The following is a 22,276-nucleotide window of genomic DNA, read 5'->3' as shown; positions in this document are numbered from 1 at the left end:
GACTCACTGTATTTGTTCCTTTGTGTTGTGTTCCGTACACTGTGTTGGTGGAGCTTACCTTGTTTTTTGATATAGCTAAAATACTGTAAATCTTTGTCAGCTCTTCTGCAAAGAAATCAGCCTTTGGTGAACAAAAGCTGGTCTCTTTGCTCATCTCCTCATTGATATTTACTATGTGTGGCTTTGCCATTTGGTGTTTTCTTTAACACCCTTTCCAGGATGAACCATTTTTATTTTCTAAAAGGTTTATCTGATTTTTTTTTTTTGAGGATTTCACCTCTCTTGCCATAAAGTAGTGAAAATCAGTTCTTTTTATGTTTGTACACCAATGTTGTCTGCAGATTCAGTCCCCTTTAATCTGTCATTGCCATTCTGACCTACACGTAAAAGCCCAGGTTGTAGCCTGTCGTGCAAACTGCCCATGAAGTTGTTAGGCCTTTGCTACCTGAAGACTGTCTGCCATTCCCATTTTTAAAGTTTGAAGTTGCAGAATCTAAGGATATTGCACTTGTGACTTAAATTGGAGTTTCTGCAAGATTTGCAGTTGAGTTAAAAGAGTATTACATTGTGGATCTGTCATAAATCAGTTCAGTGTCCTTTTGCAGGATTTGATGCAAAAACATTCCATTTTTAAACATCAGACATCAGTGAGCTATCAGCAGTAAAATTCTAACAAAATTTTGAGCAGTCTTAAAAATTATGTTGCCTTTTTTTCTCAAAATATTTCCTCTCAGGTAAAGGTTGTGACAGGAAAGGATGGGCAGACTGGTACTCCTGTTGCTATAGCAACCCAGCTTCCTGCAAATGTTTCTGCTGCTTTTTCATCCCAGCAGCAACCATTTCAGGTACTTTTCGATGGTTCTAAAATGTAGTCTCATCCGAAACTTTTCCTTCATCCAGATATTTTAACCTTCAATTACTATTTGCTCTTTAGCATTTTTTCCAGAGCCCATTCCTTATTTTAAAAAAGTAAAAAAGTCTTCCTGCATATAAAATTATAAAACTAAATTGCATGAGTAAATGACAACACAGATCTTAATGCATTATTTTTTGTGTGTATTGACCTGTAACGCAGTAGTAGCTTCAGCATGCATGTCATCTAATACTTACAGTCCTGTTGAATGTGTGCTCAGGGTTCCTTGTGTGCTGTGTTTTAAATGTTGGTTCTTTCTTGTGTCTTCTATCTGTATTTTTGAGAACAGTGCAAAACAGAACAACAGGAAAAGATTAAACAGATGATAACTCGATATTTTCTGTAGCTAGAAGAAACACTGAAGTGAAACGCACCTCTGAAGTATCAGGACCTTCGGCTTCTCAGTGGATGTTAATTGGATGCAAACTGATTATTTTTAATTTATTGAAAATCACATCACTTAGTGTCGCATTAATAAATGCCAGGAACCTAAAAGTACAGGTCAGGTTCTAGTCATTTTGGAATAGCTTGTGCTGGGTTCTAAAAGCAGTTTAATCTGTGGTTATATGTTTTTTAAACTTTTTAAATTTTGACATAATTTTAGATCTATGCGAAAGTTACAATAACTGTACGAAGAACTCCCCCTACATCCTTGACCCAAATTCACCAGTTGTTAACTTTTTGCCCCGTTTGCATTATTTTCATTCTCTCTCTCTTATATGTACACACATATGTATTTCCCCCTGAACTGTGTGAGAGTAAATTGCAAACAGCCTATCATGCATTTGTATCCCTAAGTGTGTCAGCACATAGTATCAGGTAAGAGTGTTATCTGACCTAACCACAGTATGACAATCCCTGAAATTTTATGATAATTTTTACTATGACTAAGCCAAAGCTCATATGCAAATTTTGTCTCTTGTTCCAGTGATGTCCTTTTTTTTTTTGCCACACCTGCAGCATGTGGAAGTTCCTGGGCCAGGGATTGAACCCGTGTCATAGCACTGACCTGAGCTATTGCAGGGACAACACTGGGCCGTAAGAGAACAACTCCGGTGATGTCCTTTGTAGTTGTTTTCCCCTGGTCTGGGATCACACACTGTGTTGAGTTGTCATGCCTCTCTGGTCTTCTTTAATCTGGGCCCAGCTCCTTACTCTTTCATGACCTCCATGTTTATGAGAAGTGCAGGCCAGTTACTTTGTAAAATGTTCTTTGATATGGGCCACTAGTTCCATCATCTATGGATGAGTCTTTCCAGAGTTAGTTGTCACATTCAGTACTGCAAAGTGGATTTTCTAACTCCATCATTCATTCTACATTCATAAGCTGACATTCTGTTTGATGAGCTTTCTTTTTTCTTCTGTTCATATAATCAAAGGTGGGTTCTTATTTTAATCAGTGGGTTATAATATCATTAACAGTATTTGTTTATTTAAACTTGTTTGTTTATTTAATTCAGTAAAAATTCAGTTTTGGTTTATAGTCTGTGAGATCTGTCAAATGCATAGAGTTGTGTAACCACCCCCACACAAGAAACAGGGTTTTGTCACCTGCCCCCCTAAAATGTTCCTCATGCTACATCTCTGTTGTCAAACTCTCTCCCTCCCTTAACCTTTGTTCTCCATCTCTATGATTTTTGCCCTTTCCAGAATAAAATAGAAATGGAATCATACAGTATAGTATGCTGCCTTTTCATTCTGGCTTCTTTCAGTTGGCATAATGCCTTTGAGAGTCATCCACATTGTTGAATATACCAATTGTTTCTTTTTTTTTGCTGAGTGGTATTCCACCATATGAATATTCCCTAGTTTGTTTGTCCATTCACCTTTTGCAGGACGTTGGTTTATTTCCAGTTTTTGACATATCTTGGAGACAGATTGCTGGGTTGTTAATAAGTATGTGTTCAGTTTTATATGAAATTGCCAAAGTTTTCCCCCATTTCGCATTCCCTCCTGTTGTTCTGCATCCTCCCCACTACTTGTTCTTGTCAATTTTCTCTTGTAGTTATTCTGATATGTATGCAGTGGTTCCAATTTGTGTATCTCTGAAGACTAATGATGTTGAACATCTTTTCATGTGTTCCTTTGCCATTTGTATATCATCTTTGGTGAAGTATCTGTTCGTTTCTTTCCCCCAGTTTTTTTCATTTGGTCATTTGCTTTATTGTTGGATTTGAGAATTCCTATGTAATTTGGATATAAGTTTGTCAGATAGGAATTTGCAGATATTTTTCTCTCATTTTGTGGCTTATCTTTTTTTCCTTTTATACTGGTTTTTTTTTGTTTTGTTTTTATAGTTTTTTTGTTTTTTTTTTTTGATTTTTAGGGCCACAACATTGGCATATGGAAATTCCCAGGCTAGGGGTCACATCAGAGCTACAGTTGCTGGCCTATGCTGCAGCCACAGCAACACAGGATCTGAGCCACATCCTCGACATACACCGCAGCTCAAGGCAACGACAGATCTAACCCAGTGAGCAAGGCCGGGAATTGAACCCAAAACCTCATGGTTACTAGTCAGATTTGTTTACACTGGGCCATAATGGGAACTTCTTTTTTTTTTTTTAAGCACAAAGCAATAGTTTTGAATTTAGATGTCTATTTTATCTTTTTTTTTTTTTTTTTTTTTCTTTTCTGGATTGTGCTTTTGACATATATATTTGAGAATGCTTTGCTCAACTCAAGGTCACAAAAATTTCCTCTTATGTTTTGTTCTAGAATTGTATAGTTTTGTTTTGTTTTTTGGTTTTTGCTTGTTTGTTTTGCCTTTTAGGGCCGCAGGTACAGCATGTAGAAATTCCCAGTCTAGGAGTTGAATTGGAGTTACAGCTACTGGCCTATGTGACAGCCACAGCAACTCAAGATCCAAGCTGGATCTGCGACTTACACCACAGCTTATGGCAATGCTGGATCCTTAACCTACTGAGCGAGGCCAGGGATCAAACCCGCACTCTCATGGATGCTAGTCGGATTCATTTCCACTGTGCCACAATGGGAACTCCCAAGAATTGTATAGTTTTTGTTTTGCATTTAGGTCTGTGATCCACTTTAAGTGAAGGTTTGCATAACATGCAAGCATAAGTAGAGATTAATTTCTTTGCATGTCAATAGCAGTTAGTTGAGCACCATTTCTTAAAAAAACTGTCTTGAATCTGCAAATTGACTTTTTTGCATCTTTGCAAAAATCAGATAGTCCTATCTTTATGGGTCTGTTGGTAGGCTCTCTTCTCCTGAATTGACCTACATGTCTATTTTTTTTGCTATGCTACACTGTCTTATTACTGTAGCCTTGCAGTAAGTCCTGAAATCAGTTAATGTGGGTTCTTCAGCTTTGTTCTTTTTCAAAATTGTTTCTGTCATTCTGGTTTCTTTCACTTTACATACACATTTTAGAATCAAAATGTCAGTATCTGTAGAACATCATGCTAGGATTTTGACTGGGATTGCCTTAACTCTGTGAACCTATTTGGGGTAGAGTAATATCTTGATGATGTTGAGTCTTCTAGTCCAGGAATATGTATATTTCTTCATTTATTTTGTCTTTTTTTATTTCTTTCATCAATATTTTGTAGTGTTCAGCATGCAAATTTTGTACATACTTTGTTGGGCTTATATCCAAATAGTCCAATTTTTCTGTGGTACTATAGATGTTACTTGAATTTATTTATTTATTTTTTGCTTTTTAGGTCTGTACCCACAGCATATGGAGGTTCCCAGACTAGGGGTCAAATTGGAGCTACAGCTGCCGGCCTACGCTACAGCCGCAGCAATGCAGGATCTGAGTGTTGGAGCTGCAGCTGCCAGCCTACACTACAGCTCACGGCAATGCTGGATCCCTAACCCACTGACTGAGGCAGGGATCAACCTCATGGTTTCTAGTCGATTCGTTTCCACTGTGCTACAGTGGGAACTCCAGATGTTAATTGAATTAAAAAAATTTTTTCAAGTATATGGGAGTACAGTTGATTAGGCAACCTTGCTAAACTCAGTTATAGGAGCTTTTTTTTAATGTATTGATTTCTTAGGGTTTCCTACCTGGAGAACCATGTCTGCAAAGAAAGCCAGATTTATATTTCTGTTTTATGTCTTTTTTTCTTGCCTTATTGCATTGGCATGGACTTCCGCTGTGAGCTGAATAATAGTGAGAACAAACATTGTTAACTTGTTTTAGGTCTTAGGGAGAAAACGTTTACTCTTTCACCATTAACTATGATTTAGCTATAGATTTGGTAGATGTCCTTTATAAGGCAGGTTAAGGAAATTCCCTTATTCCTAGTCTTTATCATGAATGGATGTTGAATTTTTTTCAAATGCTGTTTTTGTATCTAGTCACATTATCATGTAATTTTTTTGGGGGGGGTCTGTAAAAAAGGTAAATTATATTACAGTATAACTTATAAGCAGAAAACACACAGATTTTAAGTGTTAGAGTTTGTTGAGTTTGATAAGTACTCCTATAACCCATACACTTCCAGATTTCCCATTGTGGCTTCAGCAGTAACAAACCTGATTAGTATCCATGAGGATGCGGGTTCAATCCCTTCAGTGGGTTAAAAGATCTGATGTTGCCTCGAGCTGCTGTGTAGGTTGCAGATGTAGCTCAAGTCTGGTGCTGTGGCTGTGGTGTAGGCTTGCAGTGGCATCTCCAATTCGACCCCTAGCCTGGGAGCTTCCATTTGCCGAGGGTGCAGTCCTAAAAGGATTAAAAAAAAGAAAAAGTCCGGTTCCATCAGGTCTTCTTGTGCTTCTGCCATTCATCCACTGCTCAGCCCCCTGCCCCATTGTTTTACTGTTTATTCTACCATGACTTTATTTTAATGTGCAGATTATCTATAATTTGACCAACTAGACCCCTTTCAAGCTGGCTCTGGTATACTTTTGACACATCCCTGTCACCCTGAGCACTTCCTTACCTCTTGGCACAAAATGTTTAAAATTTATTTTGCATGTTACTTGGTTTGGCCCAGGAATTGGTCCTTTCTCCAAGGAGCCTGGTTCCTTTTGGTGGGGAATAATTCATGGTGCTCCTTGTAATAAATTTGATACAATTGAAGATAAGATTTCCTAAATTGGAAATTGTCAGAAAATTTATTAGTGGACATCTTTCCCATTAATGCTTAGAGAAATGTAATACATCAGTGCATTTATAGGCCACACTGATAAATATTTGGATAAGAATGCTGGGACAGTGGAAAGCAAGGAGTGCCTATAAACTTCAGTGTCCAATCTCACAATGACACAGATTAAACCCTCTGATTTACTATCACACTCACTAGATTGCCAAAAATTAAATTGGACAGAATCTGTAAATGTAGATTCTCATCCACTAAAGTGAGCCCAGGTAAGCCCTTTGTCGTCCCCCCCCCCCCAACCGACATGCTCTAAAGATACTTCCATATGTGTGCCAGGGAACACATCCAGAAATGTTCCTCGCAGCCTTGTTTGTAATAGCCCCAAACTAGAGAGAAGCAAGATGTCCACCAGCAGCAGAACAGATCCATGGGTCATGCCCATTCATACAGAGGAATGCTGCTAAGAGTAATCGGTAGTGAGAATGAGCGAACCAGTCACAACATTCATCAGTGCTGTTGGGTCTCAGTGGAGCCCTGTGGAACTGAAGGGGTCATGGGAGAGCACAGGTGCAGCATCCCTTCAGTTCAGGTTCACTGGGAGGCAGAACCAAACACACAGCCTAGGTGATGACTCCAGGGGAAGATGTTCATACGCAGTTCAAGCGGTGAGGATGCCTTCACAGTGCTCAGGGTTTTCAGGGCATATGCAGCAGATTATTCCTAAGCCTTGTGATGAGTAAATGGGTGTTTGCTTTGCTGTTACTTTTTAAACTTAAAAAGTTTTTCTACTTCTCAGGATTTTATTTTATTTATTTTACTTTATTTTAGGGCTATATCTACAGCATATGGAAGTTCCCAGGCTAGGCGTCGAATTGGAGCTGTAGCTGCCAGCCTACACCACAGCCATGGCAATACAGGGTCCAAGCCTCATCTGTGACCTACACCACAGCTCATGGCAATACTGGATCTTTTAACCCACTGAGTGAGGCCAGGGATCAAACCCATATCCTTATGGATACTAGTTGTGTTCGTAACCTGCTGAGCCGCAAGGGAAACTCCTCTCAGTATTTTATTATGAAAAATTTCAAACAGAGAGAAGTTGAACAGTGTATAGTCAATACCTATATCCTACTATTTAAATTCTATGATTAATTTTACTATGCCTTTAAAATTCTATAATATAACATATCTAAGAGACTAAAAGAGGAAAACCGAAGTGTCTCCATTCTGAATTATAGATCTTTGAGTTAAATACTAGTGACTCTCTAAGGAGACAAGAAAATGGAGAGTCTGTCAGGAGAGAGTTGGAAAACACATCCTTTGTTTTTCTTTGGAAAAAAAAAATCCTCAGTATGAGTTTTATTATTTAAAGTCAGTTGTAGAATTTTTATATTGATCGTAGAAATAAATTCAGAATTCTTTGTATTACATATATTAATTTGTCTGCTTCCAAAAGATTTTGAGGTAGTATTGAGTTCAGAGGTATTGTGCATAAAATAATATACATACACACATACATTCACATTTTTTCTTATAAAAAGAACCATTCTAAGTAGATAGTATCTTTCAGTGATTTTTCTGTTAAAGAAAATGAATAATCATCCATAACTCCATCATCCTGATACAGAAATTTTTTATGTATTATATATATATACAGGTTGACACAGTATATTTATATTTTTTTGTTATTTCATTGAACAAATACTCCTTATGTTGTATTCAATTTCAGTAATTCTTATTTTAGTAGCTTCTGATAGTCTATAGTCCATCATTTTGAGGAACTATAATTCATTAAACCATTTTTCTAATTTTAGGTTATATCTATTTTGTTTAGAAAAAATTCTTATGAGCAGCATTGGCGAATCCATAGTCTTGAGTGTTCTTACAGTGCTTGTTACTTTGTTTTAGCTACAGGTGCTGCTGGAAATATATAAGTGGTCCCAGTTTTATCTCCTTGTTAGCACTGATAAACATTCTAAAAAGAGTTTAAGGAGTTCCTGTCATAGCTCAGTGGTTAACGAATCCGACTAGCAACCATGAGGCTACAGGTTCGATCTCTGGCCTTGCTCAGTGGGTTAAGGATCCGGCATTGCTGTGAGCTGTGGTGTGGGTTGCAGATGCGACTTGGATCCCGCGTTGCTGTGGCTGTGGTATAGACTGGCAGCTACAGCTCCGATTAGACCTTTAGCCTGGGAACCTCCATATGCCATGGGAGCGGCCCCAGAAAAAGGCAAAAAGCCAAAAAATAAATAAATAAAAAGAGTTTAAGGCATATTATCAGGGTGAATTTTGTTATTTGCAGCCAATTATATAATTTTTATAATAAACTACTCTGTTGCAAATTAAACTCTAGAAGTAAAACCAGGGTTCTCAGTGTGAGCACATATTTATTTCTGTCTGCTTCAAAACAAGGTTTTGAGACGTTACTCCAGATTGCAGTTATTGGGTACAGAGTAGTTTTTATTACAATTTAGATCTTAAAAACACCCTAATTGGAGATTGATTTTTCAGAGATTGTAGTGTTAAAGGAAATGAATAATTATAGTTCTGTAACCCTACCTCAAGTATTGATTTTTTTTTAATTTTTACATATGTGTATTGTTAAGTTTATAGGTATGAAGTGGAGGCTTAACTTGGTTTAATAGGCATGCTTGTAAAAAGAAAGTATGAGTGATTTTTTTGTTTGTGTTTTCCTCTCATCCTACCCAAGATTAATCTTGGGGAGACTTCTTTTGGAATCTTGAATTGAGAGACCACTGGTCATCGAGTCCAAAGTCCTGTCCACTTACTAGTAATAGCCTTGGAGGTACTCAAGAAGGTCATCTCATTGACCGTGTCCTCCCCTTTCAGTACCTAGGCACCCAGCCTTGTAGACACCACAGTTCCATTTAGTTTACATTTGTTTGTTTAAATTGGATAGACGTTTACCCCTTGGTAACAACCATCTACAGCTTTTGGTCTCAATTTCTTTCTCCAGAGGAACGTAAGTCTGCTCCTCTTTCTGATGGCAAACATTCCCCAGTTCCTTCAACTATTATTCCCCCCACCATAAGTGTTTTTTTTTTTATTTTTAAAAAATTTTTAATTGAAGTATAGTTGATTTACAACTATTCTTTTTCTTGGTGTAGTTTCTCAGCTCCTGATAAATTACATTGTCTTATATGGAAAAGTCTGTTTCAATGTTGTCTTTCTTAAAGTGGGCACCAAACATTTAGTTCCCATTACGGGTATCTCTTTTCTCTGAGAATTTTTCTTTCTTTTTTATTGTTTTCAAGAGTTCTAGTACATGATTGCTAATGAAAGTCAAATTTGTATTTTAAAGACAGCAGTATCTTTCCCATTAAAATATTCGAGAATGGAGTTCCCTTTGTGGCTTAGCAGTTAACAAATCTGACTAGCATCCATGAGGATTCAAGTTCCATCCCTGGTCTCGCTCAGTGGGTCTGCCATTGCCATGAGCTGTGTTGTAGGTTGCAGATGTGGCTCTGATCTGGTGTTGCTGTGGCTGTGGCATAGGCCGGTTGCTGCAGCTCCAGTTCCACCTCTAGCCTGGCAACTTCCATATATGCTGCATGTGCAGCCCTAAAAAGCAAATAATAATAATAATAATAAAATAAATAACTCAAGAAAAGAAGATAAAACTAAAAATCGTCTGGAAACCAAGAGTCAATGGCAATCAGGAGTTGGGAAGAGAGAAGTTCTCCTTTCCTGTCAATATCTTTGATGACATAGTGATGCTGTTTTAATGAAGTCCCATTTATCAGGTTTTTTTTTCCCATGGATATCCAGTCTTCTAGCATCATTTGGTTGAAAGGACCTTATATTTTCTTTAGGTTGCTTGGGAGTCTATAGGAACTGCTGAGTCTCTCTGGGCTCCGTTCTTATCTGCCGTCCATCCTTAGGCAGTGAGGTGCTGTCCTGATGTCTGAGCCCTGTGTTGGGTCTTGAAGTTCAGTCTTCCTCTGGTTCTTCTCTCAAGAATCTGTTTTCATTTCATGGACCTCTGCATCCCCTCTCTGCGGCTCATCTATGCAATGAATTTTTAAATTTCAGATACTTTATTTTTTAGTTCTAGAATCTCCACTTGGTTCTTTTTCATTTTATTTTTTTTTATTGAAGTATAATTGATTTGCAGTATTTCAGGCATACGGCAACATGATTCAGTTACACATACATGTATATATGGATTCTTTTTCAGATTGGTTACCTTTTTTTAATAGTCTCTCTTTTTTTCTGTCAGGATGTCCTGTTGTCCTTCATTACAGTATGCTTTTATGTCCTTGGGCATACTTATCAACACCGAGGTCAAATCCCTGCTGTATGGGGGGTGTCTTGGGGTTGGTGTTCATTGGTGTTCTGAGTATGGCTCCTATCTCTCTGTGTTTTAGAGTCATTCCAAATTGGCTTTTGGGTATCCTGAGTGGTAGGCTTTAGAGACTCAGAGCTCTGTCACAGCCTTCTGAAGAGTATTGATGGGTGTGTGTTCACATTTAGTTAATGTGATTGGATGGAAATCCCATCCCCTGAGATCTCAGTGTGGCAGTGCTGGCCTGAGCCAGGAGGCTAAGCGTGTGTGAGGTTTAGGAGGCAGCCAGAAGTTAAGGAGCGTGCTTGAGGCCTCCCCTCTTCACCATCTCCTGCTGTGGTCTCCTGCTCTTGGTCCTAGTGGTCTTTAAGCCAGTGAGGTCCTCTGTCTCAGAATCTGAGACTGGAGCCAGCCCTTGTACCAAATGCCATGAAACCAGAAATCTCCCCTAGTTCCCATTCCCTTCTTGCAAGTATCCAGTCCCATCCTTCTCATATTTTTTATATTTTCATCTGGAGTCTGTGTTTATCTGATATGTGTTTGGTCCAGCAGTAGGTACTTGGCCATTACTGGACACAGCACCCTGTATCATTTTTTTTTTTTAATTTAAAAAAACCAACAACCTTTTTTTTTTTTTTGTCTTTTTAGGGCCGCACCCACAGCATATAGAGGTTCCTAGGCTAGAGGTCAAATTGGAGCTGTAGCCACCAGCCTACACCACAGCCACAGCAACGCCAGATCTGAGCCATGTCTGTGACCTACACCACAGCTCACGGCAACGCCAGATCCTTGACCCACTGAGCAAGGCCAGGGATCGAACCCGCAACCTCATGGTTCCTAGTCGGATTCATTAACCACCGAGCCACGACGGAAACTCCCAACAACGCTTTTTTTAATTATGAAAATAATACATGTTCATTGTGAAACATTTGGAAAATTTAGGAAAGTGCACACACACACACACACACACACACACACACACACACAAATTGTAAATTGATTGTATTTGTCCCAAGATAAAACCACAATTCATATAGTTTGTTTTTCAAATCATCCTTTTCTTTCCTCTTCCTTCCCTCCCTCTCTCTTTGTCCATTTCTCCCTCCCTCTCTTCCCTCCTCCCCCCATCTTTGTCAAATGTAAAGGGGAGTGGGGGTGGGGGTGCTTACTTTCCCTTTTAATTTTTCTGAGGCCTTCCCCATGTGAGGCAGTAACCCGAAGCATGGCTGGTACTGGGGGTGTACTGTCTGTTCCTGGGGCTGCAAGGGTCAACAGCTGCTCTCACAGGCAGTTACTTTGTTTAGACATCTGTAACTTTTGCATTTAAAATGCTCTCTAGGTAGAGTGGATATAATTGAATTATTTTAAAAAAATTAGTAGCTGGCAGTTGTTAAATGTCATTCTTAGCATTCAGTGTCCCTGCAGGGGTAGTGCAGAGATGTCAGAGGTGTAGGGCACCCAGACCCAGCTAGTTTCTGTCTGTGCCAGTAGCTTTCATTTAAACATTTTAAATAACCTGTATATATTTCACATAGTTATATATCAAGTGGGGTGCTGAGTGCAAAAATACCATTTTGAGGTTAGATTGTTAATTAGAGTTTTAAGTGTCATTTTCCATTAGGAAGCAATTTCCGCCTTTCTTATCATTCAGTTTTTGTGTTTTGGGTGGGATAAGTGATGATAGGCAGTGTGACTGATCAGGGTGACTGGGCTGTAGTCCTAGATCTGAAACTAATGTTTCCTGCAGTAGCTTCTGCTGCCATTCTTTGCAAAGCCAGCTCGTTTCTAAAGGACTCTGGATTTGCATTGATCTGAAATTCCATTTAAAGCCAGAGTGCAAGTCCTTTTTAATCCTCCAGAGGTAAGTTAGAAATTTATTTGTTATACTATATTGGGTAGATAAACATTTCTCTTTTTTAAAAGGAGTGAAGTCAGTTTTGGGATAATTATGCTAGCTTTAGTTTATATTCATTCTTGTAATGCACTTAAATTACCAAAATCTTAGTTTTTCTTTTTTCTTTTTTTTCAGCAGCAAGCCCTTGCAGGGACCCTGGTGGCAGGGGCTGGAAGTACAGTAGAAACGGACCCCTTTAAGAGGCAGCAGGCGGGACCCCCGGCAGGTATGTCACAGCTCACAGCTCAGGTCCCTCAGGAGCCAGCTAGGGCCTTAGTTTGGGAGTTCCAATGTAGTAGGCACCTGTTTCTAAAGCACGGCCCCTAAAGAACTTAGTTGTGGTGAGTTTCTACTTTGAAAATTAAATTTTATTTTGGTGCTAATCAGCTAAACAAAATATTTACGTGAATGTTTATGTGTACTGAGGTTAGAAGTTTGTTAGTGGAATATGCCTATTCCACTTTGATTTTCTGTGGGCATCGTAGGCTCTTTAGTCCTCATGACATGATTAAGTGTAAAACCACCTGCTTTTTCAAGTTGTCATTCATTTTTCAAACTGAATTTTTTTCTCCATGGCAACTTAATACTCATTTGTATAAAAGATTCTAACAGTTCAGAAAGGTGTAATTTAAGTCTACTCCTGATTTGGTGTTACTTCCCCACTCCCTAGCCACAGAGGTAGCTGTGTTTGTTTGTTTTCACAGGCGTTCTTTTGTCCACACACAGGCATTGTTATAGATGTGTCATTCTGAAAAAAGTCAGATGTGATCCCATATACACTGTTGTGTATCAGCCGAACATGCCGTCTTTGCCAGCCATGGGCGTCATTCTTCTTGATGGCTGCAAAATATTCCATTGCATGGGTACTTCCTTCTTTATTCACCAGACCTGTGCTAGCGTTCATTTGTTAGTATCACCTTTTTACTGTTATAATCAACAGGATTGAACATTTAGTTTCATTATTTTTTTCTACGTGTTTGTCCATATAGTTAAAAGAGCTCCTAGGAAAGAAATTTCTAGATCAAAGTGTATACATAGTTAAGTATTGATGATGCTAAATTACCCTCCAAAAGGATAGGGCCAGTTTTCACTCCTATTCACAATTTTTTGTTTTCTTAAATTTTGGTGATTTATTTAAGTATGATAAACCTTTTAATTTTTGTTGATCCAATGGGTGAAAAATTAAATCTTTTGTTTTGATGTGGATTTCTTTAGTTTTGATAAGGTGACAGTATCTCTTTATGTTTTTAACCATTTGTGAATGTGTCCCTCTGCTAGCTGTTTATGTTCTTTGCCCATTTTGTCTGTCTGGATGTTGATCCTTTTCATATTAATTTGTAAGAGCTTTCTGAATGTTGAATAAGTCTTTTGCCCGTTGTGTATGTTGCAAGTATTGTCTCCTAGGTTGTCGCTTGTTCTATGCCTTTTTATGATGCTTTTTCTTTTATTTACAAATTTTTAACAGAAAGAAATTATATTTATCAACTTTATCTTTTATGGCTTCTACATTTTGGTGCATGCATAGAAAGGCCTCTCTGTTCAAAGATGATAAAAGAAAACACACGTGTTTTTTCTACTACTTTTGTGGTTTTATTTTTACATCAAACTGCACCTTTTCTGAAAATTATTCTAGAGCAGTCTAAGAGACCTCGACTTGAAGTGGGTCACCAAGGGGTAGTTTTCCAGCACCCAGGGGTGAATACAGGAGTTCCTCTTCAGCAGTTAATGCCGACAGTTCAAGGTAAGACCCAGCACCAGAACCAGCTCTCCTAGCTCAGAAAGAGGGAGTGCAGAGAGGGCTTGAGAAGCAACAGCAGACCAAAACGTGTGTAGTCCAGTAGCAGATTCCAGGTGGTCTCCACAGTTGGGATGTTCCTCTGAGTCCCACTTAACACGGTGTGAAGAAACCACCAGAGACCAGTTCTTGCCACGTTAGTGGAGCCACACGTCCCACTGTCCTCACCCTCTCTCCAGTTTTCATGCCTGTGTTTTTTCTCACTGCTGCTGTGGTAGGGACCCTGCAGTTATTCAATGCCTGTTCTGCTTGGTGCTAACTTGCAAAGGCCAGGCGCCTTTCCTTCTTTTTTGTGTGCTCATTTATAACATTAGATCTAATACAAATTTGCCACCAGTTAAATTTCCTGTTTGAGTGTGTGGTGTTCTAAGTGAGGGGGTCTATGACAGCTTGGAGCCCCAGAGTCAGTGCCGGGGGGGTCTCTCCTCTTTTGCAGGAGGAATGCCTCCCGCCCCTCAGGCTGCTCAGCTCGCGGGACAGAAGCAAAGCCAGCAACAGTATGACCCCTCCACGGGGCCTCCGGTGCAGAATGCCGCCAGCTTGCACACGCCTCCGCCACAGCTCCCCGGCAGGCTGCCCGCAGCCGGCCTCCCCACCGTGCCCCTGCCGCCGGCGCTGCAGTTCTCCCAGCAGCCTCAGATGGTAGAGCCACAGCCCCAGCTCCAGATCCCGGTGAAGACGCAGCAGCCGAATGCCCCCGTCCCCGCGCCCCCACCCAGCCAGCTCCCTGCTCCTCCTCCACAGCCCACGCCGCCGGCCCTCCACGTCCCAATGCCCGGGAAGGCACAGATGCAGGCCCCACCGCTCTCAGCTCAGCCGCAGGTACTCTGGGCACCTGCTGAGCCCTTGGCCAGGAGTGGGTGTTTGTGTGACAGGACATGCACTGTTTAATAACTTATAGTCCCTGCAGTTTAATCTCCTACTGAGGAAGACTTCATTAATTCAGTGGTTGCAACAGAATTTCATTTGGCTCTGTCATCGTAGTTATTGTTATTAAAATGTCAGGAAGTGACAGAATTCTTATTGCTGCTCTCAGTACAGGACACCATGTCCCTTGTCCCACCTGACGTGCCTAGTTATGCGAGGTCACGGGAACAAGGCTGGGAGGGTGGTGGGGCTTGCTCCAGCTCCTGACTTTCCACCAGGCTCCCTCCATGGGTGTCCTCTCCTCTCTGGACACTTGGCTGTGCAAACGTGGGCGAGGCATTACTCCCCAGGCCCGCTAGACATTTCCTATGTTTACAGGGCCCCTCTTCCTCCACTAAGTAACTTCACCCAGATGCCTTTTTGTAATGTGTACAGTAAACTGTGTGGGTCCCTATCAAGTGGTGCATCCATAATGAGTCAAGCATCCCTGAAGCTTGGGTCTGGGGCACCGAAGGGTGAGAGGCAGTGTTTTCAGAGGCTCATCTTGTGGTCAGCCGCTTAGGAAAACCTCTCCTTAGCTTCCCCTCTCCCTCTTAACAGGGAGATTTCATAGCTAGACTTTGAGTTCAAGGTCTTCTGGTGATTGGAGAAGTGTTCTCTTCTGTAACAGTGAAATAGACATGTACCTTTCATGCACTTCCTGCCAGGTGTAAGGTGCCGTGACAGGCACGTCCCTGAGAATTATTTCAGTCTGTCTCCCTGGCAGCCGAAGTGGTAGAATCTTTATTACCCCATTAGCTATGAAAAGATGGAGGCCAGAGGGACCAAATAACTTGGCAAGATCAAACGGCCAGTGTTGCGGGGCTTGGTTCTGGGGCCTTTTGTACAGCTCTGTGTACCCCTACCTTAAGAAGGAGTGCTCTTGCCTTCCGGGACTCTGAGCCTCGCTCGCCTAAGGTGTTCATGGCTGTGCGTCGCGCTGTTCTGAGCACTGTCTTGAGCCTGGTACTGACTTTAAGCAGCACTGATGTTTCTCTTGGGTTGTTTCCTGCCTTCGTTGACAGTGTGAGCTGTGGGGTGTGGCATTCCTGTCCTTCCAGGTTGGGTGGAGCCAGCAGACTTGTGTAAGGGTCACACAGAGGGAGCATAACAGCCTTGGAGGCTTTGCAGGCTGTGAGCTTTCCGTTGAGTCACTCAGCTCTCCCATTGAAGGTGAAAGCAGCCCCAGAGCCCACAGAGGAGTGGCTGTGGCTGGTAGAACTTTCTGAAAGTGTGTGGCTGCCCACAGTTTACCCACCCCTGGGGTGGAGGAAGCTTCCTTGGCTGTAGAGACAGAAGCCAGGCCGTGAGATGCACGTCCTCAGCTGTGCTGTCCTCTCCACTTTACAGATGCGTCTTGCGTCTCTGCTCACCCCGCTCAGTGGTGGCAGTGCCTCAGCTTCCCTGTGCTCACACCTCCACTTTTCCAATACCCTTCCTGTGTGCATTTGACTTCATCTCCTTTGGGGTTGTGTGGGGGGTGTTCACAAGCTTTGCTCTTGGGTCGGTGCAGAGGAGACTCTCTGACCTTACGTGACCTGCAGAGGGTCACACAGGGCTTGTATTTGCCCTTCAGAGAAAAGGTACAAGGTGAGCATTTGGTATTTTTCAATTAAGAGGAAGCTTATGTAACTGAAAATTCTGAAAAATTATTTGAAAAAAAAGAAAAAGCTGGAAAAAAGCAAAGAAAGAAAAGCTTACATGACATTTGTGAAAGTACCATTTATAGTGAGCTCTTAACGTGGTTTTGTGGACCCACAGGGCTTCTTATTTTCTGTGGACTGGGTTAGTTTGTGTGTGTCTGTGGTTTGCGGATGGGGTTCATTTGTTGGCCTGCATTGCCCAGGGGTCGGGGGGCACTTGGTATCTCTGGCCATTGGATTCAGGGAGCAGCACTGAGGTCCTGTCTCTCCCTGCTAGACGGTGGCATCATCGAGACCACCTGTGGACCCCGCCCAGCCCTGTCCTCGGCCCCCGCCGTCCTCTTCTACCTCATCCATTGCTCCTGCGAGTGGCTCAGGCCCGGGACCTTCACCGGCACGGGCCTCCCCAGTGAACAGACCCTCCTTGGCCACCACCAAGTCACTGTCTCCAGTCACCTCCCGCTCCCCTGGGGCGGCTGTGTCGGCACTGCCAAAACCACAGAGCCCGGCTCAGAATACTGCCCCACCCCAGGACAGTTCTCAGGATAAGCTGGCAGAACAAATAGCACTGGTAAGTGCACTTAAAAATTTTTTAAGTGCCCGAGAAGATTATGTGGTATGTCCCGACTTGTAAAATGCATTTGATTTTAATTTCTAAGGGGGCAATAGTTTAATTTTTTTTTTTTTTTTTTAGGGCCTTACCTGCAGCCTCTGGAAGTTTCCAGGCTAGGGGTTGAATCGGAGCTGTAGCTGCCGGCCTACGCCACAGCAATAGCAACAGCAACAGCAACGTGGGACCTACACCAGAGCTCACGGCAATGCCAGATCCCTGACCCACTGAGCGAGGCCAGGGATTGAACCTACATCCTCATGGATACTAGTTGGATTCCCCTGGAGAACGCCTGGAGTTCCCTTTGTGTCTTAGTGGTAACAAACCCAACCAGTATCCATGAGAATGTGGGTTTGATCCCTGGCCTTGCTCAGTGGGTTAAGGATCTGGCATTGCTGTGGCTGTGGTGTAGACAAGCAGCTGCAGCTCCAATTTGACACCTCACCTGGGAACTTCCATTTGCCAAGGATGCGGCCCTAAAAAGACAAAACCAAACCAAAACCAAAAAAAACCCTGAGCACATGATAGTAAGGATGATTGAATGTGGCTTGTGATCAGTAGAAAACAAGATTAAAACCAGGTGGAGTTGTGGCGCAGTGGGTTAAAGATTCAGCATTGTCACTGCTGTGGCTCAGGTTAGATCCCTGGCCCTGGGAACTTGCCCATGCTGGCGTGGCCAGAAAGAAGAAAGTTAAAACCACGAGGCTTGACGTGTTCTGCTGGGAGTAGACTTGTGCGTGGAATGTCTTTTCTGGGCTGATTCCAGCACTGGGGCTGCTCTTACTGCAGCCACAGTGGGGAAGGAGGGGGGCAGGTGTGTGGTGCAGGCTGACAGCTCAGAGCCCACTCAGGCCAGCACAGGTCTCAGCCTGCACTTAGTGCTGACTGTTTGTTGGGTGACTAAGTAAGCAGTTGTTTTGTTCATCTTTGTTAGGGGAATTAAACATAAAATAGGTAGGGTGTCATAAACCCAGCGTTCCCTATCACCTGTTGTAACACGGTGGTCAGTGCGTGGCCAGCCTTGTTTGATCTCTTCCCTTCTCAGTGGTGTTGATGCAGATTCCAGGCTTGTGTTGCCTCCTCTGAGTGCTCTGCTGTGGATGTTGGTCTGGGAGCTCTGTCCAGTATTTCCAGGATGGGGCAGGACTGCAGCTTCAGCTGTTCCCAGGACTCCTCCTGGTTGCACGTCCATGCCTCTGGCCTCTTGTAGAGCTGTTTTTGTTTTCGTTTTGTTTTTGGCCGCCCTGTGGCACATGAGCTCCTGGGCCAGGGATCAGATCCAAGCTGCAGCTTGGATCCAGCCGTTGCTGTAAACTGTGGCAACAGCTGGATCCTTAACCCACTGTGCCGGGTCCAACACTCCCAAGACACTGCCAATCCCTGTTGCCCCACAGCAGGAGCTCCTCATAGAGCTGTTTCTGATCTTGGTGTCCAGCTCTTTCTTTGTTGCTGAGACTCACACATAGTAGGTTTTCATGGATCGGGGTGTGAATTGATGGGAGGCCCCTCAGTTGTGTGCTGGACGCCCTCCATCCCCATACTCCTTGCAGGAAAACCAGATCCATCAACGAATAGCTGATTTAAGGAAGGAAGGCCTGTGGTCTCTCAGGCGGCTGCCGAAACTGCAGGAGGCCCCACGGCCCAAATCGCATTGGGACTACCTGCTGGAGGAGATGCAGTGGATGGCCACGGACTTTGCCCAGGAGAGGAGGTGGAAGGTGGCCGCTGCCAAGAAGGTGGGTGTGAGTCACAGGCCTCCCCTGTTCTCAGTGACCACTGGGTGGTGTTAAGAGACTTAAAATGCTCCATATGGCAGGTCTCCCAGCCCCACTCTTTAAAGGCATTCCTGACTCATGGGGTAGAAGAATGCTTTGCTGTTGTTCAGAGGTGACTGCTGTGAGATTGATTTCTGAGGGGTGTCTTTGTGCTCTGGCGTCCCCTGCTGCAGGTCTGTCCTGGGGTTTAGGTTCCTTTTCTAGCCAGTTTCTCCTGGCAGTGGGCCTGAGGATGCCTGCAGCCTCCAGATCAGGTCAGCTGGTGGGCAGCCCAGGCACCTGTCCCCAGCACCCTCCAGCTGCCCACTGCCAGCCTGCTCCGTGCTGTCTCGTCTTCCAGTCCAGCTTCTCTCTATTCTGGCTTAGAATTTACTTCCTGTCTGTCCCCAAAGCAGGCACCTGGGGAGACACTCTCCGACATGTTCCTTCTGGTACTGGTGACATAGAAAGTGACAGATTTCTAGAAATCATGGGTCCCAGAGTGCGGAGCAGCTGTTTTGTGTACATGTGCAGAGCTCCAGGCCCTGCTTCTTCTCTCTACATCACTGGCCTGGTTGCCATCCATCCTGTGTGCCTGGCCTGTCCTCCTCCCTTCCCTCGCTTTCCCCACCTAGTTTTGGTAGAGAAAAGCTGAGACTGGCGGTGGGGGTTAACAGCGGGGTCTCAGTATAAAGGCCTTAAATCAGATTCTTTGTTCTTTCAGAAAAAACCCAGATTGCTCCTTAAGCATTTCCTTTTTTATAAAGGTAGATGGTCCTGAGCATGTGGATGCAGGGCTGGACAGGGCAGTGGGTGGGGGACAAGGTGGGTGGATGGGCACTGAAGAGTAGGACTGAAAGGGAGCGTATGGTGAGCTGTGGCCGCCTGCTGTCCCTCCTCCTCAGGCTGTAGGAGGCTTTGGGCAAGGGGTGTACACCAGCCCAGACGAGGCCCTGGAGTCATTTGGCCAGAGGCTGTGTCAGGGTCTACCTGCCTCTGGCATGTTTCTCACCCCAGGGTCGGGGGTACGTGGCAGCTGTGCTGTGTTCAGGGCTCAGGACTCAAGTGTGTTCATTTCTAAGTTGCTTCTCTGTACCTTTTTGAGGTGCTGCTAGGCAGATGTAAAGAGTATAAAATCCAGAAAGCAGGTTGGCAGTTTTAAACAAAATCTTTTAAAAAAATGTGAATTATTCCAACCCTACTCTTTTCATACCTAGGAATTAAATTGTGCTGCCTTCACACAATGGAAATGATACCCATTAGAAAGGATTTTGATCTGTATTTATTGATAGAAAGTTTTATTTTGTGTCTTTTTAGAGCCACACATGCTGCATAGGGAAGTTCCTGGGCTAAGGGTCGAATCAGCTCTGCACCTGCCAGCCTACGCCACAGCCACAGCAACATGGGATCTGAGCCACATCTGTGACCTACCCCACAGCTTACAGCAACGCTGGGTCCTTAACCCACTGAGTGAGGCCAGGGATCAAACCCTCTTGGATACTAGTCGCGTTCGTTACCTCTGAGGCACAATGGGAATCCCCAAAAGATGTTAATCATATATTAAAGGGGGAAAGAAGATTGTAGCAGTGTGGTATTCATCTTGGAGAAAAATACATGTCTTTGGTAAAATAACACTTCCAGAATAGTCAAGCAGAATGTTGGCAGTGGTTTCTCCTGGTATCAGTGTTTGCCCTGAGTGCTCTTAGAGCAGATGAGGGTGCATCTCGGAGATATATGCAGTTACAGGTTGAGAAAGAGTCTATAAAGAAATGTTAGGTATCTTTCTTGAATGTTTGTTTATCAGCTTGTCAGAACTGTAGCACGTCATCATGAAGAAAAGAAGCTTCGTGAGGAAAGGGGAAAGAAAGAGGAACAGAACCGACTAAGACGAATAGCTGCGTCAACGGCTAGAGAAATAGAATATTTTTGGTCAAATATTGAACAGGTAAATTCTGAAATTTTAGTGGGCTCCTGAAAACATAGACTGTGTCAGGGTTGGTGGGGCCATCTGGCTGAGTGGTGGAGAAATCCCACAGCTGGTGCCTGCAGCGCCGCTCAGAAAGGCCAGGTCCCCAAGCTGCCTTGGCACTTCTGGACTGCCGGCTCCTTACTTGACCTGGTTCTTCCTCGGTGTTTCTCTGGGTGCATCGGGACACACGTCGGCTATGACCTGCGTGCTCTGTGATGTTTGTGAGCCTGTGTGAGGGGTCCTTCTTTTTAGCACTGGTGCAGGTCACTAAAGGCAGCTTACTTCCAGAATGGCTACTTTCTCACTTTCTTTTTAATAAAGAATTCTCATCTTACCATCATGATGGCATTTGGGCAGGATGTAGTTGATACAGAATAATGGGAAAGTACCAGACAGAACATTCCTTTCTGCAGTTCAGGTGACCTGCCTGAACAACACGGGGTTAGGGGCTCTGACCCTCCATGCAGTTGAAAATCTGCACACAACGTATAATCTGCCCTCTGTATCTGCGCTTCCACATCAGCACATTCAGCCAACCATAGTCCGTGTAGTTCTGTAGTATTTACTGTTCAGAACATCTGCCCGAAAGTGGACCTGTACATTTCAAAGCCATGTTGTTCCAGGGTCAAGGCTAATTTGAAATGAGGCTGGGACAGCTGTGCTTTTGGACTACACTTGTGAGTGTTCCTGTGTTCATATACAGAACTCTTGTAATTTACATCTTTAATAATATGCCTATTTATTTAACTCTTTGTGTTTAGGTCGTGGAAATAAAACTACAAGTAGAATTAGAAGAAAAAAGGAAAAAGGCTTTACATTTACAGAAAGTTTCCAGGAAAGGTACAGTATTTTTTTAAAAAGCCTTCACCTTCTGCAGATTATGTTTGTTTTGATTCTCTGCTCACCACCGCCTTGTAACATTTAGTCCCCACGACACCTGCCTGGGGAGGTCGTTTTCTTTAGCCTGATCCTGTAGCTGCCTGTTTCAGTTCTTCTGAGGTTCACTTGTATGAGTCAGTACCCCCAGGTTGATTAACTTTGGGGCACTCTCCAAGCTGAGGTTCTGAGCCTATCCGCTGTGGCCAGTCCCTGGATGGGGAGTGAACCCCGAGGGCTGTGCCCCCAGGATCCCTGTATCTAGCTGTTGGGCACCTTCTGAAGTCTTCATAGTAGCTCCCTATTGTTGGCCAGGCTCTGATGGAGGGAGGCGGCCTTCACTGTGGGGAGAGGGTTTTGAGAGAACTGGGGGATGGGGGATGCCTCTCTTTTATTGATGGGGAGACTGAGGTGGCCAGTGTCGAAAGCCACAGAACTGTGAGATCATACAAATCATGTATGATCTCAGTTGGAGACTTCTGGGTTCCTGTGGAAGCGGCAGTGTTAAGAGCTGCCAGCGCACCCACCCAGCAGGTGT

The 22,276-nt window shown here is 43.2% G+C and overlaps 1 protein-coding gene across 50 annotated transcripts in view; it reads left to right on the top strand.

Moving 5' to 3' along the window:
* Nucleotides 1-22,276, top strand: part of EP400 (E1A binding protein p400) — a 106,740-nt gene that overhangs the window by 13,829 nt on the left and 70,635 nt on the right. For 11 of the 50 annotated variants that reach the window (XM_084993450.1, XM_021073848.2, XM_084993448.1 and 8 more), the window contains 8 exons: nucleotides 735-845; nucleotides 12,321-12,411; nucleotides 13,819-13,926; nucleotides 14,417-14,802; nucleotides 16,807-17,100; nucleotides 18,690-18,875; nucleotides 20,698-20,838; nucleotides 21,624-21,702. In XM_084993450.1, the coding sequence (XP_084849576.1) occupies nucleotides 735-845; nucleotides 12,321-12,411; nucleotides 13,819-13,926; nucleotides 14,417-14,802; nucleotides 16,807-17,100; nucleotides 18,690-18,875; nucleotides 20,698-20,838; nucleotides 21,624-21,702 (1,396 nt within the window). The remainder of the gene's footprint in view (nucleotides 1-734; nucleotides 846-12,320; nucleotides 12,412-13,818; nucleotides 13,927-14,416; nucleotides 14,803-16,806; nucleotides 17,101-18,689; nucleotides 18,876-20,697; nucleotides 20,839-21,623; nucleotides 21,703-22,276) is intronic. The other 39 variants (XM_005670521.4, XM_084993441.1, XM_084993445.1 and 36 more) reach the window with 7 other exon arrangements.

This window comes from Sus scrofa, chromosome 14, assembly GCF_054392235.1.
Source record: "Sus scrofa isolate SSC_HxYL_T2T_F1_AM1 chromosome 14, Sscrofa_HxYL_maternal_Yorkshire_Landrace_v2.0, whole genome shotgun sequence".
In the NCBI taxonomy this organism is placed as follows: Eukaryota; Metazoa; Chordata; class Mammalia; order Artiodactyla; family Suidae; genus Sus; species Sus scrofa.
Note: the sequence above shows the minus strand (reverse complement) of the source record. Positions and strands in the feature narration are given on the sequence as shown.